The following is a 15899-nucleotide window of genomic DNA, read 5'->3' as shown; positions in this document are numbered from 1 at the left end:
AGACCCCAGACCCCAGCCCCGGCCCCCAGACCCCGGCCCCCGGCCCCAGACCCCGGCCCCCAGACCCCGGCCCCAGACCCCGGCCCCAGCCCCGGCCCCGGACCCCTGCCCCAGACCCCAGCCCCGGCCCCAGACCCCGGCCCCAGACCCCGGCCCCCAGCCCCGGCCACAGACCCCGGCCCCAGACCCCGGCCCCCAGACCCCGGCCCCCAGACCCCGGCCCCAGACCCCGGCCCCAGCCCCCGGCCCCCAGACCCCGGCCCCAGACCCCGGCCCCAGACCCCGGCCCCCAGACCCCGGCCCCAGACCCCGGCCCCAGACCCCGGCCCCCAGACCCCGGCCCCAGACCCCGGCCCCCAGACCCCGGCCCCAGACCCCGGCCCCCAGACCCCGGCCCCCAGCCCCCGGCCCCAGACCCCGGCCTCCAGCCCCGGCCCCAGACCCCGGCCCCCAGCCCCGGCCCCAGACCCCGGCCCCAGCCCCGGCCCCAGACCCCGGCCCCCAGACCCCGGCCCCAGACCCCGGCTCCAGACCCCGGCCTCCAGCCCCGGCCCCAGACCCCGGCCCCCAGCCCCGGCCCCAGACCCCGGCCCCCAGACCCCGGCCCCAGACCCCGGCCCCCGGCCCCGGCCCCAGACCCCGGCCCCCGGCCCCGGCCCCAGACCCCGGCCCCGGCCCCCGGCCCCAGACCCCGGCCCCCGGCCCCGGCCCCAGACCCCGGCCCCAGCCCCCAGCCCCGGCCCCAGACCCCGGCCCCCAGACCCCGGCCCCAGACCCCGGCCCCCAGACCCCGGCCCCAGACCCCGGCCCCAGACCCCGGCCCCCAGCCCCGGCCCCAGACCCCGGCCCCCAGCCCCGGCCCCAGACCCCGGCCCCCAGCCCCGGCCCCAGACCCCGGCCCCAGACCCCGGCCCCCAGCCCCGGCCCCAGACCCCGGCCCTAGACCCCGGCCCCAGCCCCGGCCCCAGACCCCGGCCCCAGACCCCGGCCCCAGACCCCGGCCCCAGACCCCGGCCCCCAGACCCCGGCCCCAGCCCCGGCCCCCAGACCCCGGCCCCAGACCCCGGCCCCAGACCCCGGCCCCAGACCCCGGCCCCCAGCCCTAGACCCCGGCCCCCAGACCCCGGCCCCAGACCCCGGCCCCCAGCCCTAGACCCCCGGCAGGCCTCGGAGAAGGACTTGGACAGACCGCCCCTTCCAGAAGCCCGGAAGCGCCTCGTCGGGGCGAGGCCTCCCTGTGGACAGCCACCGCTTCCTTTGCAGTCGGCCTGCTTCCCTCCCCTGTGCAGGCCGTGGTGGTTGGCAGAGTTGCTCCACTGTCCCCTTGACACAATCTCCTCTCCAGAAGCCATTGTGGGCTGATGCCAGGCTGATCGGGCAGGTGTATTCTTGTAGCCTACAAAGGAGGGCGACAGCTGGAGAGTCCCTCACACGGGTACTGTCTGTGGGTCACAACTGCCTCATCACCTACCCAGTCTCCCCAAATGCCGTCTCTTCATCAAAGCTGCTGGCCCAGGGGCTGGGAAGGTGGCTCAGTGGTGGAGTATTTGCCTAGCATGAGTGAAGCCCTGGTTGCATTCCTCAGCACCATATCAAGCCAGAAGTGGCACTGTAGCTCAAGTGGCACTAGAACTAGCCTTCAGCAAAAGGAGCTCAGCAACAGTGCCCAGGCTCTGAGTTCAAGCCTTAGGACTGGCAAAAAAGAAAGAAAGAAAAAAAAAGATGCTGGCCCTGAGCCTGAAGCAAACAAGGCTAGGCCTTTGTGTGAACTGATCCAAGAGGCTGGGTAGAGGAAAATGTACCCTTGAGAGCCTAAAACATAGATATGAGTTGTGGGACTGCTATCCACTCCCATTCTCCTTTTTGGTAGTGAACACAAAACCTCTACATTCTGTGTCCCTGTGTCAGTGGGCTCTGGTGGTGCCATCTTCCAACATGGGACCAAGAACTGGCAGACAAATCCATGGCTAGATGAGTGAGCAGACAACCAACGGCTCAGCTTACCACTAAGTCCAAAGACACCTTGCACACTGACCAATGAAGAGTGAACGGACATGTTGAGGCAGCTGCTTCAGCCATGTCTGCTCTGAAAGCTGTCCCAGCAAAGGGCCATGGGAGTGAGGTGACCTCATGTGACCAAGAGCTGGGGCCTGCGGCCAGGAAGCTGGCCAATATGGAAGCCTGAGAACAGGTTACCTGGTACTGACAAGCTCTAGTATCCTGAAATAGAGTGTAAGGTGTGGCCCAGAGCATTCAGGAAAAGAAAGAGTAGGTGAGATTGGTTGGAGGGAAAAAAGGTGTATGTGGCTTAGTGACAAGAAAACCATGGTTCAATGCTACCTACTGAGTAACAACAATAGAGGAGAATCCAGGCTTGAAACACTGGTGGAATAAGGAAACTCGGGTTTCGTTTTGTTTTGTTTTTGTAGGTTGTGGGGCTTGAACTCTGGGCTTGGGCGCTATCCCTGCACTCCTCAGCTCAAGGCAAGCACTCTACCACTTGAGCCTCAGCACCACTTCTGGTTTTCTAGTGGTTTATTGGAAATAAGAATCTTACAGACGCCGGGCGCTGGTGGCTCATGCCTGTAATCCTAGCTACTCAGGAGGCTGAGATCTGAGGATCGCGGTTCAAAGCCAGCCCGGGCAGGAGAGACTGTGAGACTCCTATCTCCAATAAACCACAGAAAACCGGAAGTGGCGCTGTAGCTCAAGTGGTAGAGCGCTCGCCTTGAGCTGAAGAGCTGAGGGATAGCACCCAGGCCCAGAGTTCAAGCCCCACGACCGACAAAAAAAAAAGAATCTTACAGACTTTCCTGCCCAGGCTGGCTTTGAACCACGATCCTCAGATCTCAGCTTCCTGAGTAGTTGGGATGACAGGCGTGAGCCACCGGCGCCCAGCACTCGAGGGTTTTGAGGTTTAGAAAGGGTCACCAGCATCTTTGGGCTGTAAACAGAACAAGGCAGTCTATTAGGGAGCAATGATGCTCCCTAATGATACTCAGCAGCTTAGGCCACCTACTCTGTGAATAGAAAGTTGTGCCCATGCGTGGTCAGGAGGGATGGAGAGGTGAGTTCATCCCAGGTCTCCTGGGGGTGGCTTCCGTCCTTCACACCAACTCTCAGACCCAGTCAATCCCTGAGACTGTGAAGTCCTGAAGAAAGGAATAGGCATGAGGAGACTTCCTGGCTGCCTTTGCCACCTGCCAAGGTGCAGATCCAAATAGAGGGGTTGGTGTAGTACTGAAGCAGAGCTTCATCAAAAGCAGTGCTAGGGTATCCCTAGACAAGGTGTTTGTCTACTCCCTGAGATCCTGAGATGTCTGCTCAACCAGGGACAGGGGCCCTGGCCACTAAACTCTCCCAGTACCAGGTATGTTTTTATTGTGACAGAAACTCCCAGATGGGTGTACCCACTCCCACTGAAATCCTTGGCAAGCACCAGCCACACACAGATCAGGACCTACTGGAGACACAGTTACTTTGCTCTCCATGGGAGTCTGAGAGGATCTGGTCCCTGTCATTGCCAGGGTGAGGGCAGCTGTGCTGGCTTTGGCTTAGGGCTGATCTCATTTGGCCACATACGCAAAATCTCTGGACCACTTAGCTCATGCCTGCCTACCTGGTCGCCGGGGCGCTGCTTGGCAGGGTGATCGCTAGCCCCTGTGTCTTCCCTATATGTAGTATAGCCCTTCCCCCTATTTCTTCATCTCCATTCACCCTGTTTAGAGGCTGGAAGGAGGCTATGGGAAGCCTCTCTGCCCCTGGGCATCTCCTTCTTGGAACTGGCCCCACCCAAGCTATCCTCAGAGTCAATGTCCAGTGATGGAGGAGCATAGCTCCAGGATCTAAGGCTCAGGATAGAGATGGCAGGTCACAGAGAGGCTACATCTCCAAACTTACAGTGTTCCCATTTTTTCCAAGATGTCCAAGTACTCCCTAAAGAAGGACCCAGAGCTACTGATGTAGTTGCCTGCAGGTCAGACCTATGGAAGAAGCAGAAACCCCTATGGGAAAAGTAGAGCCACCCCAGGCCCGAGGCCCACTGGCCCTGCGGTACACACTGTGGCATTCTAGGTCAGCTTGGGCTAGACCTGACATTGAACTAGAACCCAGAAGTGCCCTCAGTTCCTGGTTTGGAGCAAATTCACTTGTCACAGGAGAAAAGCCAACTGTTTTGCCTTCAAACAAGTTGGTCCAGTTAACTCATTTGGCCGTCTTCAGCAGGAGAAAGGCCTGGGCTGTGGTTGGAGCAGCAGCTCCCCACGCTGGCCCGCAGAGCCAACTGGGAGCAGGGACGCCCGCCGAGGACACATCAGCCAACACTCCAAATTCTATCAAGAGTGGCATTTATTCTCCTCGTGGAGGTGCGGCGCTCCGGGGAGCTGGTGCTATTGTGCTTAGGAAGGAGGTCTGTCCGTCCGTCCGTCTGTCCAGCCGGCCCGGCCCCAAAGGGGGGCGGAAGAGGGGCGCGGCCCGAGTAAAAATCCCGGCCTGTTCCGGGCGGGCATATGTACAAGGCGGCGGGGCGCAGGCGGGGTGGGAACAGGGCGGGCCGGCAGCCACAGCCCCCACCCGAGGGCCCCGCACCTCGGGCCCTACTTGTAGAATCAGTACAAAATAGGTGCTACCTAAACGTTCCTTCTACCTGAATTCTCTAAGTCGGTTATTGTGCTGCTTAGTTATGGGGGCGGGAGGGGGCCCATGGCTTTCCACGGCGGCAGGGTGTGGGCTAAGCGAGGAATCCTGGCAGGCCCGAAGGCCTCAAGGCCTTCTCCACAGGTAGGTAGACAGGAGTGCGGGGGGGGGGGGGGGGGGGGCCCTGTGTGTGCGTGTGCATGCGACACAGGCGGGCAGGCCCGGCGCGCGCGGGCGCGGGGTCCCCGCGGAGGCCTAGCTCGTGCTGGGGACGCGCGGGCCACGCCGGGTCCCGGCTCGCGCCGCCCGGGCCGCGCGTGGCAGGGCCTCGTCTGTCAGAGTTAGAGGAGTGGGCGCCGGTGTGGAGGCCCGTGGGGGCTGGGCCCTGCGGCCCCCGGTCGTCCTGCTCGGGCTGGGGACCCAAGGCCCCCGTCAGAGCTCTCACCCACTGCACCTAGCAGCGACCCGGCCGGGGCCCCGGCGGGTGGGAGGAGCGGCCTGGGCCCAGGACCCGGTGCTCTGACCCACCGAGGCCCGCGAGGGCCTGCCCTGTACGGTCCCCCCCCCCGCGGGGGGACCCCGCCCCCGGGACCTGGACACGCGCCGGGCCCTGCCGTGGGGGGGAGGTCTGCGCGGCCGGCCCCGCGCACATCCCTGATCGAGGGGCCTGTGGGGCGGAGGGCGGGGGATACCTGATTCTCAGAACTCTAGAGGCTGCGGCAGCTTCGCATGCAGTGCGCATTATTGCTCTATAGTCGGCTTCGGACTAACTAAGGGAAGGGAGCGGGCAGCCCCGGGGAGGGTCGGGGAGGGGGTGGGGCTGCATGCAGTGACGTCACGACGGCGGCGGCCAGTGGGGCGGGCCCTGGGGGCGGGGTTGCCGCCGAGGCTTTGGCATAGACGGGCAAAAGTTGGCAACCGAGTGGGGGCGGGGCCTGCGCCTCGGGGGCGGGGCCGGGGCGGGGCGGGGCGGGGCTCGGGGCCGGAGGGAGCCGTCCCGCACGGCCCGGGCGCGGCCAGGCTTGCAGCGGGAAGGACGGAGAGGTCCGGGGGCCCTCCCTTGACCCGAGTGCAATCCGTTCAAAAATAAAACGTATAAATACAGAAGGAGGGAACCCCGGCGCGTCCGCACCCCCGGGGGGCTTTACCCGCAAAGTGAACGCAGAGGTGGGGGCGGGCGCGCCGTCCTCCGACCCCGCAGGCCGGGGTGTGAGGGCGGGCGGGGCGCCGGGGCGGGGCGCCGGGGTCGGAGGAGGTCGGAGGAGTCCATGCGATTCGATATGCGTCGTTATTATTCGTGAAACTGGGCTGGAAGAATTCGGATTTGGCAGAGGATGCGAGGCGAGGGTAGGAGGGCGGCCGTGCCGAGGCCCCGAAAGACCCCGAGGGAGCGGGCGCCGCCGTCCTGGCCCCTCCCCGGCCCGCCTCGCCGCTCGCCCTGGCGCCCCTCCCCGGGCTCCCTGGACGTCTGGGCGGAAAGGCCTCCCTGGAAGGCTGGGGCGGGGTGGGGAAGACCTGAGTCTCTGCCACGCGATCTGGGGGCGCCGAGGGGGGGGAGGAGGAGGAGGGCGCTCCTAACCTCGCCTCACCCCGGTCTTCAGAGACTCAACTGAGAGATGAGGTTCGGTTCTGGGTCTGGTCGACCCTATTGCTGGGAGAGAGCCTGGGGCACCCTGGAGGAGAGGGGAGGGCTCGGGGTGGGTCTCCCCTCAGGACCCTATTGCTTGAAGGGGCCGGTGCGGCCCCCGGCGGGCGCGGCGGGTCGGGGCCCGCCCTCCCGCCCCCCCCCCCCCAGCGCCCGTATTGCTGAGAGCCGACCCGGCCCGCGCGGGCCCGCGGCCTAGGCCTGCACGGGGCTGAGCGGCGGCGGCGCGGGGGCCGCGGGGCCGGCCGCGCCGCCCTTGAAGCAGGCGGACTCGTAGTGCTTGTTGAGATAGGACTTGAGCGCGAAGCTCTTCTTGCAGCGCTTGCACTGGAAGTGCTTGAAGGCCGAGTGCGTCTGCATGTGCGCGCGCAGGTTGGAGCGGTCGGCGAAGGCCTTGCCGCAGTGCGCGCAGCCGAACGGCTTCTCGCCGGTGTGCGAGCGCATGTGGCCCTGCAGCAGCCAGGGCCGCGAGAAGGCCTTGCCGCACACGCCGCACTTGTGGCGCAGGTCGTGCGTGAGCAGGTGCATGGCCATGGCCGGCATGGACACGTACACCTTCCCGCACGTCGGGCAGCGCCGCGCCAGCTGGCTGTCCAGGCTGCGGTGCGTCTGCTTGTGGCGGCTCAGGTTCGACGACGTGGCGTACGTCTTCCCGCACTCGCCGCACGCGTGCCGGCCCCCGACCCCCGCGGCGCCCGCGCCCGGACGCGCCTCGCCGCCCGCCCCCGCGCGCGCGCCGCCCCGGCCCCCGGGCCCCGCGCCGCGCGCGCCCGCGCCGCCCCCGCCCCCGGCGTCGCCGTCGGGGGCCGCGGCCGCGGCGGCGGAGGGGGCGGCGGCCGAGCCGGCCTGGCCGGCCTTGCGGCGGGAGCGCCCGTCGGTGATGAAGAAGGCGTCGGCCGCGTAGCCCTCGCTGACCGCCGCGTCGCCGTTGATGTAGCCGCCCGCGGCGGTGGCCAGCTCCGGGCGAGGGGTGGGCGGCGGCGCCGAGCCCGCGGCCGCCGGACCCAGCTCTCCGCGCACCGCCGCCGCGTACATGGGCTCCGGGGACGGCCCTTTGAGCAAGGCCGCGTCTGCGTCGCCATCGTAGACCGACGCGGGACCCACGTAGTCGCTGAGGTATCCTGCAGGCCAGGCGGACAAGGGGCGGCGGGAGGGGGGACGGACGGGGGACAGGGGGCAGGACGGGGACAGGACACAGGCAAGACGGGGACAGGACAGGGGACAAGACAGGGGGCAGGACAGGGGGCAGGACGGGGACAGGACGGGGGACAGGGGGCAGGACAGGGGACAGGACGGGGGACAGGACGGGGGACAAGACGGGGCAGGACGGGGGACAGGACAGGGGGACAGGACAGGGGACAAGACAGGGGCCAGGACAGGGGGCAGGACAGGGGCCAGGACAGGGGGCAGGACGGGGACAGGACAGGGGACAGGACGGGGGACAGGACAGGGGGCAGGACGGGGGACAGGACAGGGGGCAGGACAGGGGACAGGACCGGGGACAGGACGGGGGACGGGGGGCAGGACGGGGACAGGACGGGGGACGGGGGGCAGGACGGGGACAGGACGGGGGGCAGGGGGCAGGACGGGGACAGGACAGGGGGCAGGACAGGGGACAGGACGGGGGACGGGGGACAGGACGGGGGACAGGATGGGGGACGGGGACAGGACAGGGGGCAGGACAGGGGACAGGACCGGGGACGGGGACAGGACAGGGGGCAGGACGGGGACAGGACGGGGGACAGGACGGGGGACGGGGACAGGACAGGGGGCAGGACAGGGGACAGGACCGGGGACGGGGACAGAACAGGGGGCAGGACAGGGGACAGGACCGGGGACGGGGACAGGACAGGGGGCAGGACGGGAGACAGGACGCGGGAAGGACAGGGATAGGATAGTGGACAGGATGGGGACAGGGTGGGGGACAAGACACATAGGACGGAGATGGGGAGGACAAGAAGCACCCAGGATGGGGACAGGGGACAAGACCCCACAGGACCAGGGACAAGACGCACAGGACAGGGGGCAGGGGACAGGCCGGGGGACAGGACACCACGGGATGGGGCAGGGGGGCAGGACGGGGGACAAGACGAGCACAGGACACGGGCGGGCACGGACACAGACGGGAGGCCCGGGTGGAAAGAGAGTGGAAGCGGAGGACAAAGAATGGAGCAGGGACCGCAGGGAGGGATGGAGAAGGCGGGGAGGGGAAGAGGGAAGGAGGAAGGAAGACGGGAAGAGAGAGCGGAGAAGAATGGATGAGCAGCCCGGGCTCCGCCCCGCGGGGGGAGCGCGTCCTCGGGCGCGGCCGCCCCCCCAACCTCAAGGTCAGGGGGGAGGGGCGGCGCTTCCTCCTCCGCCCCTCCCCCTCGGGTTCTCCCCACTTCAGCAGTTTTCCCTGATTATGCAACACACTGCAGCCCCGCCGCGCACAAAGCCGGGACGGGGCCTCCGCGCGGTCCGGGCTCTCCGCCGCCGCCGGCGCGCGCCCTGCGCCCGCACGCCGGCCCCCTCCGCCCCCTCCGCCCTCCGGGCCTGCTGACCAGCCCCGCAGGCCCGCGCCGGCGCCTCCCTCTCCTCTCCTCTCCCATCTCTCCGTCGTTCTCCGCACCCGCTCCCTCTCCTCAGCCTAAGCCCCGCTCATCACCCTTCTCCCCGCACCCCTGCCAGCCTGTGTCCTCGGGCCCCACCTCTTCCAGGGAGAGGCCCCTCGGAGGCCTTCTCCAACCCCAGCACCGCCAACCAGGGAAACTGTGGCCAGGAGCCCGCTAGGACACGGCCCAGGGCCGCAGCCGCAGGAAGGAGCGGCTGGAGGGCAGCATGGCTCAGGCTGGTGACTACAGGTATTCTCACAAGATGGCCTCACAGCCTCCAGCGCACAATGCGCACCCCTCAGGAGGCAGGCTCCGGCTCGGTCAGTGCCAGCCTGGGGTTCCCGCAGAGCGAGAGACCCTGGCACCCCCCACCCACTCATGCGGGGTCACGGTCACATGGTGCACAGCGCCCTGGCGTCACATGGCCCCATGGAGTGGCACACAGGCAGGCACACACACACAGGGTCACACACACGCACAGTCACATGGCCACACGCAGTCACATGGGCCCACACAGGCTCACGCTCCTGCAGGTCACACTGGCTCTGCCACCTCCACTGCTGGCACTCCGGGCCTCCTCGCACTCTTGCTAAACAGTTGTCATTGGACTTGGGCGGCCTCACACAAAGAGCCGCCCATGCCTGGGCACCCTGGGCTTGCTTTCCCCACATTTTCCGTCTCCCCCTCCTCTCTCCCCCCCTCCTCTACTTCAGGGAAGACACTGCTGGCACCTTGGCCCTGACAGGTGGGCCACCCCGCTGGAACCCAGCTCTGCGGCTCCGCAGAGCGCCCAGCGAACTCCTATCAGGGCCCTGGGGTGCAGGGAAGGACAGGGAGAGGGTGGCGGCTGGGCCCAGGTCTCTGGGTGCGGGTCTGCACGCGCCGGCGGGCCGGCTGGTCGTGTCAGCAGGTGTCCCTCCGGCTGTGTGTCCTGGCCCTAGCCGGGCGCGGGTCGGTGGTGTCTCCTTCCCCACCTCTCCTCCAGCCGCCTCCCCCAGGCTTGGCCAGCGTTTGGCCTGCTCCGCTCCCCCCCGCCCCCTCTGCGGTCCTGGCTCCAGTCTCAACCTCCTGCCTGCCTGCTTCTCTCTGGCCGGATCCTGCCCGCCCGGCCCCAACCCCGACCCCCGCCGCAGCCCCGGCCCCCGGTCCCCGCCGCCCCTCCGCCCCGGCGCCCGCCGCAGCCCCGGCCCCTCCGCCCCGATCCCCGGCGCCCGCCGCAGCCCCGGCCCCTCCGCCCCGATCTCCGGCCCCCGGCGCCCGCCGCAGCCCCGCGCCCGGCCCCGGCCCCCGCCCCAGCGCACCTTTCTCGTGCAGCCGCGCTCCCAGGTCGCCGCGGGCGCGCCCGTACGAGCTGTCGAGGTCTGCCGAGGAGAACGTGTCAAGTTTGACCTTCTTCACCAGGAAGGACCTGGGCATGGTTCCTGCGGGGCCTGCGGGGCCTGCGGGGCCGGGGCTCGGGGGGGCTGCGGCCGCGGCGGGGCCCCGTCACCCTCCGGCGCGCGGCGGGGGCGGCCCGGTGCCCGCGCCGGCTCGGGGACGCTCCGGGCGGCCGGCCCCGCGGCTCCGTCCCGGCGTCGGCGCGCGGGCTCTGCGTCCTCGTCCGCGCGGCGCTGGCCCGCTCCGCTGCTCGCTGCTCTGGTCCCGGCGCCCCAGCCCGCAGTGCCGCCCCTGGACAGGCGGGGGAGGAGCGGGGGAGGGGGGGCGGCTCCGTCCCGGGCCCGGAGGCTGCGGATGGGTGCGGGGCCGGCCGCGCCCCCGCCCCCCGCCCGCGCCCCCCCCCGCCGCCGCGGCGGAGCCTCAGTCAGCGGCGCCCCATGCCCCCGGGGGCGGCGGCGCGGGGCCGGGCGGGCGGCGGCGGGTTCAGCACCGCGGCCAGCGCCGGCCCGGGCAGCACCGCGGCCAGCGCCCGAGCACGCTCGGCCGGCGCGGGCGGGCGCGCGCGGGGCCGGGGGCCGGGCCGCCCGCCGGGGTCCTCGGCCGGGGTCTCCGCGAGCCTCGCTTTATTGTTCTGCAGCCCGAGAGCGCGGCGGCGGCGGCGGCGGCGGCGGCGGCGGCGGCGGCGGCGGCGGGGGGCGGGGGTCCTCGGGGGGAGGGTGCGCGGGGAGGGCGGGCCGAGGGAGGGAGGGGCGGCGCGGGGAGGGCGGGGGTCCGGGGGCGGGGCCGGCGCTCGGACGGCTCGGGCCGGCCTGGCGAGCCCGCGGCGGCCTCTGCCCGCGGCCCGGCTCAGCCGCCGGCTTTTAAGGCCGGGCGCGGGGGAGGGGGCGCGGGGGGCGGGGCGGGGGGCCGCCGTCCCCCGGGAGGGGTCCCCGGGCCGCCGCCCCTCGGCGTGCGGGGTTCCCCCGGCCCGGCCCGCGGGGGGGGGGGGCGGCGCCGGCGGCCTCGGCGGACGCGCGGGCAGGACGCGGAACAGGCCCGGCGCCCACGCATCCCCGCGGCGGGGGGACGCGGGCGGACCCTCGGGGTCCGGGCGGCGCGGGCGGCGGGGGCTGGGCCCGGGGACGCGGCGCGTGCGCCCGTGCCGCAGTGCCGGGGCCGCGGTCACCCGGGCCGACCCCGCGCCTCCCGAGGCGGGGCGGGCGCGGGGCGGGCGGGGGACGGACGCCGGCCCCGCTCCGCAGACCGCGCCCGCGGTGGCTTCCGTCCCGGCCGCGGCCCCGCCGGCGTTCGCAGCCGCGTGACGTCAGGACCGGCGGCCAATGGCGGGCGCGGGGCCCGGGCCGCACAATGGCCGCGCGCGGGCGCTGCGGTCCCCAGCGAGGCCGGCGCCGCCATTGTCCCCGCCCCGCGCCCCCGCCCGGCCCGCGCCCCGCGCCCTCCGCCCGCGCCGCCCGCTTTGTGCCCGGCGGGCCCGGCGTCCGTCCCGCGGGGCGGGCGGCCCCCTTATCGCGGCGCCGCAGCCGCCGGCCCCGGTCCGGGCCTCGCCCCGGCTCCCGGGGGACGCGGAGCCGCAGCCGGAGCGCGGGGCCGATTAGCATTTTGATAGCGGGGCTGGGGGGGGGGCGCATCTGGACCGCGGCCCCATCACCCGCGGGGCGGCGCGGGCCTCCCCGCTCTGCCCTCCCCACTGCCCTCCCCAGCTCTGCCCTCCCCAGCTCTACCCTCCCCACTGCCCTCCCTCCCCAGCTCTGCCCTCCCCACTGCCCTCCCCAGCTCTGCCCTCCCCAGCTCTACCCTCCCCACTGCCCTCCCTCCCCAGCTCTGCCCTCCCCACTGCCCTCCCCAGCTCTGCCCTCCCCACTGCCCTCCCCAGCTCTGCCCTCCCCCAGCTCTGCCCTCCCCAGCTCTGCCCTCCCCCAGCTCTGCCCTCCCCAGCTCTGCCCTCCCCCAGCTCTGCCCTCCCCAGCTCTGCCCTCCCCCAGCTCTGCCCTCACCTCTGCCCTCCCCCAGCTCTGCCCTCCCCAGCTCTGCCCTCCCCCAGCTCTGCCCTCCCCAGCTCTGCCCTCCCCCAGCTCTGCCCTCCCCTCTGCCCTCCCCGCTCTGCCCTCCCCACTGCCCTCCCCAGCTCTGCCCTCCCCAGCTCTGCCCTCCCCAGCTCTGCCCTCCCCGCTCTGCCCTCCCCAGCTCTGCCCTCCCCTCTCTGCCCTCCCCAGCTCTGCCCTCCCCAGCTCTGCCCTCCCCAGCTCTGCCCTCCCCCAGCTCTGCCCTCCCCAGCTCTGCCCTTCCCTCTGCCCTCCCCAGCTCTGCCCTCCCCCAGCTCTGCCCTCCCCAGCTCTGCCCTCCCCACTGCCCTCCCCAGCTCTGCCCTCCCCAGCTCTGCCCTTCCCTCTGCCCTCCCCAGCTCTGCCCTCCCCCAGCTCTGCCCTCCCCAGCTCTGCCCTCACCTCTGCCCTCCCCTCTGCCCTCCCCCAGCTCTGCCCTCCCCAGCTCTGCCCTCCCCCAGCTCTGCCCTCCCCACTGCCCTCCCCCCTTCTTCCCCTTCCCTGCATCCTCCCCACTGGCCGGGTCTCCCACAGCGTCCTTGCTCGTCCCAGCCCTTCTCACGGCTCAGTCACCGCCTTCAGCTCATTTCATCTCCCCATTGCTTCTTCCAACCTCTCTCCTCTCACTGTTCAGGTCCTGCCTTTGTCCATCTTCCTCTTGGGCCCCCAGCTCCCTTGGCAGGGAGAGATACAGAGCGCAGATGCCCGTGGTCCGTGGCCCGTGGCCAGGGTCTGCTCCAAGAGGACTGTGGGGCAGACTTGCTCTTGCTCTGGTGGACCCACAGCCTCCCTCCCGCAGGGCGCCCTGGGAAGGGGCAGCTGGATGCGGGGCCTTAGCCATCAGTCCACGCAGGCCTCCACGCAGACAGCATACGATCTGGGTCCTCCCTCCTCGGCTCCCGTGGCCGCTGGCCTCTGCGTGGGGCCACAGCCCCCGGCCAGGAGAGTCTGGGAAAGGACAGTGGACTGTCCTCAGCTTTGTCCACCCAAGGCCCTCTCGAGCCTCCAGGGAGAGTGAGGGCTGACCAGGCTTCGCTGCAGGAGAGGAACCTCCCAGGGCGCCCAGCAGGGGGCGCTCCGGCCGGCCTCTGCTTGCCCTCCTAGTGGACTCTGCATGGAGGCCTCGTTCCCGCTCTCTTGCTTCAACTTGCTGTTCTGCCCAGTCCCTTATCCATTCCTGGCATCATTTTCTCTGTCTCTCTCTCCCCCTCTTCCTCCCCCTCTCTCTCTCCCAGTCTCTCATTCTCTCTCTCCCCGTCCCCCCTCTCTCTCTGCTGCTGTTTTAACCCTCTCCACCCATGTTGCAGAAACGTCTCTGGGGAGTCACCCTGTGGTGTTCCCGAACTCAGCGCCAAAGCACCCACTGCACCCTGCTCAGGCCCCACGGTCCTGTCCTCACCCTTGGCTGGTTTTGTGTCCCCCTAGGGAACCATTGGATAGCCAGAATGGAAGGGTCCAGTCCAGAGAGGAGAGAAGGTGCTGGGCAGAAGCAGAGGAAGCCAGTATGACAAGAAGATGGAGGAGGCTATGTAGTGACTGGGGGAGGGTGTAGTTGGGACAACAGCACAAGGTCATTGGCAAGAAGAGGACGCCGGTCATCCCAGCTACTCTGGAGCTGGGATCTGAGGAGCGCGGTTCAAAGCCAGCCCAGGCAGGAAAGTCCATGAGACTCTTATTTCCAATAAACACTCAGAAAACCGGAAGTGGCGCTGTGGCTCAAGTGGTAGAGCGCTCGCCTTGAGCTGAAGAGCTGAGGGACAGCGCCCAGGCCCAGAGTTCAAGTCCCACGACCAACAACAACAACAAAAAAAAACCAACTATGAGAATACTTAGACCAACAGGAATTCAGCCATAATGATGGTGTGTGTGTGTGATATGTGTGTGTGTGTGTGAGAGAGAGAGAATGTGTGAGTGCAAGCAAGCATGTGGGCGGGCTGGGCAGGACAGCCATCACAGTCATGACTTCTGTGTGCAGCCTCACTGAGAAGGGCCTGGGCTAGCACCCTTACACCCTAGCATGGTCTTCTGTGGGGTTGGATAAACTTCGCCCAGGAAGAGCTGCAGGAGTGGGGAGGCCCCTCCAGAGAGGACCCGGGCTCCACGGGAGCCCCAGGGCTCCATGGGAGGCTTCAGAGAGGGTTCTGCACTCCAAAAGGCATGACCCATGGGCAGAGATGGTCCCGGCTGAAGTTACAGCTCTTCTTTCTTTATGTTTTCCTGTGTAAGTCCTGCAGCTTGAACTCAGAGCCTGTGCACTGTCCCTGAGTTTTTTTTTTGTTTTTTTTTTGCTCAAGTCTAGCACACTGCCACTGGAACTACAGCTCCACTTCTGGCTTTTTATTGGTTCATTGGAGATAAAAGTCTCACAGAATTTCCGGCCCAGGATGGCTATGAACCGTGATCCTCAGATCTCAGCCTTCTGAGTTGGTAGGTAGGGTTACAGGTGTGACCTACCAGTGCTCAGCCAGCCAGATAATTCTCAGGGGTGGTTTTAAGGAAAGTCCTTAAGACTTTTTTTTTTGTTGTTGTTGTTGTTGTTGGTCGAGGGGCCTGAACTCTGGGCCTGGGCGCTGTCCCTCAGCTCTTCAGCTCAAGGCTAGCGCTCTACCACTTGAGTCACAGCGCCACTTCGGGCTTTTTTCTTTTTGCTTATGTGGTGCTGAAGATTCGAACCCAGGGCCTCAGGCATGCAAGTCAACCGCGATCCTCAGATCTCAGCCTCCAGAGTAGCTGGGATGACAGGCGCGAGCCGCCGCCGATGCCTGGCCCCAGGAGACGTTTATCTCCAATTAATCATGGAAAAAGCCGGAAGTAGTGTTCTGGCTCAAGGAGTAGAGCGCTGGCCTTGAGCAAGAGGGCTCGGGGCCGCAGGCGCAGAGCTCAGGCCCAGGACCGGTTGGGGGAGCGGAGGCCCGACTTGAGGGCTGTAGGAAAGAAAGGCGTGTGCGGTGAGCGGAGAAATGGCTTCACCTCAGGGCCAGAGACAGCTTTGGCAGGAGACACCATGCACCTTGCCCCGCCTGCTCTGCTGCCCTTCCCCGCGCAGCACCTTCCTCTCGGCCCCGCCTCTCCTTCGAGTGGCACTCCTCCCCCCCGGGACCATGCGTCCGCCAGGGAGCGGCCCCTCCATCCACACCCTCCTTTCCTGCCCCATACCTCCTGATCCTGGCCACACTGCCCGCCCAGGAGCGACGTCCCCTGCAAGAGGATGCAGTGTGACCCTCCAGGTTCAGTGTGACCCTCCAGCGTCAGTCAGTGTGACCCTCCAGCGTCAGTCAGTGTGACCCTCCAGCGTCAGTGTGACCCTCCAGCGTCAGTCAGTGTGACCCTCCAGCGTCAGTCAGCGTGACCCTCCAGCGTCAGTGTGACCCTCCAGCGTCAGTCAGCGTGACCCTCCAGCGTCAGTCAGTGTGACCTTCCAGCGTCAGTGTGACCCTCCAGCGTCAGTCACCGTGACCCTCCAGCGTCAGTCAGTGTGACCCTCCAGCGTCAGTGTGACCCTCCAGCGTCAGTCAGCGTGACCCTCCAGAGTCAGTCAGTGTGACCCTCCAGCGTCAGTCAGTGTGACACTCCAGCGTCAGTCAGCGTGACCCTCCAGCGTCAGTC

At 68.4% G+C, this 15899-nt stretch overlaps 2 protein-coding genes across 2 annotated transcripts; both read right to left on the bottom strand.

Annotated features, from left to right (window-relative positions):
* Positions 1-6475: 6475 nt before the first annotated feature.
* Scrt1 (scratch family transcriptional repressor 1) lies at positions 6476-10290 on the bottom strand. Its single transcript, XM_042669474.1, has 2 exons — positions 10176-10290; positions 6476-7401 (listed from the first exon to the last, which is right to left on the bottom strand). The coding sequence occupies exons 1-2, from the start codon at positions 10288-10290 to the stop codon at positions 6476-6478; spliced, it is 1041 nt and encodes a 346-aa protein (XP_042525408.1).
* Positions 10291-10359: 69 nt separating this feature from the next.
* Positions 10360-11849, bottom strand: LOC122098879 (basic salivary proline-rich protein 3-like). Its single transcript, XM_042669381.1, has 2 exons — positions 11298-11849; positions 10360-10542 (listed from the first exon to the last, which is right to left on the bottom strand). Exons 1-2 carry the CDS (start codon positions 11847-11849, stop codon positions 10360-10362), a joined length of 735 nt encoding a protein of 244 aa, XP_042525315.1.
* Positions 11850-15899: the final 4050 nt, after the last annotated feature.

This window comes from Dipodomys spectabilis, unplaced genomic scaffold (genome assembly GCF_019054845.1).
Source record: "Dipodomys spectabilis isolate Male_0828 unplaced genomic scaffold, ASM1905484v1 ptg000495l, whole genome shotgun sequence".
NCBI classification, from domain to species: domain Eukaryota; kingdom Metazoa; phylum Chordata; class Mammalia; order Rodentia; family Heteromyidae; genus Dipodomys; species Dipodomys spectabilis.
This window is presented reverse-complemented; position numbering and strand designations above follow the sequence as displayed.

Coding starts and splice junctions, on each gene's coding strand:
- Scrt1 (XM_042669474.1), bottom strand. CDS start 10,290: ATGCCCAGGTCCTTCCTGGTGAAGAAGGTCAAACTTGACACGTTCTCC. Junction 7,402..10,175: donor AGCGCGGCTGCACGAGAAAG/GTGCGCTGGGGC, acceptor CCTGGCCTGCAG/GATACCTCAGCGACTACGTG.
- LOC122098879 (XM_042669381.1), bottom strand. CDS start 11,849: ATGCTAATCGGCCCCGCGCTCCGGCTGCGGCTCCGCGTCCCCCGGGAG. Junction 10,543..11,297: donor TCCCCCCGCCGCGGGGATGC/GTGGGCGCCGGG, acceptor CCGCCTGTCCAG/GGGCGGCACTGCGGGCTGGG.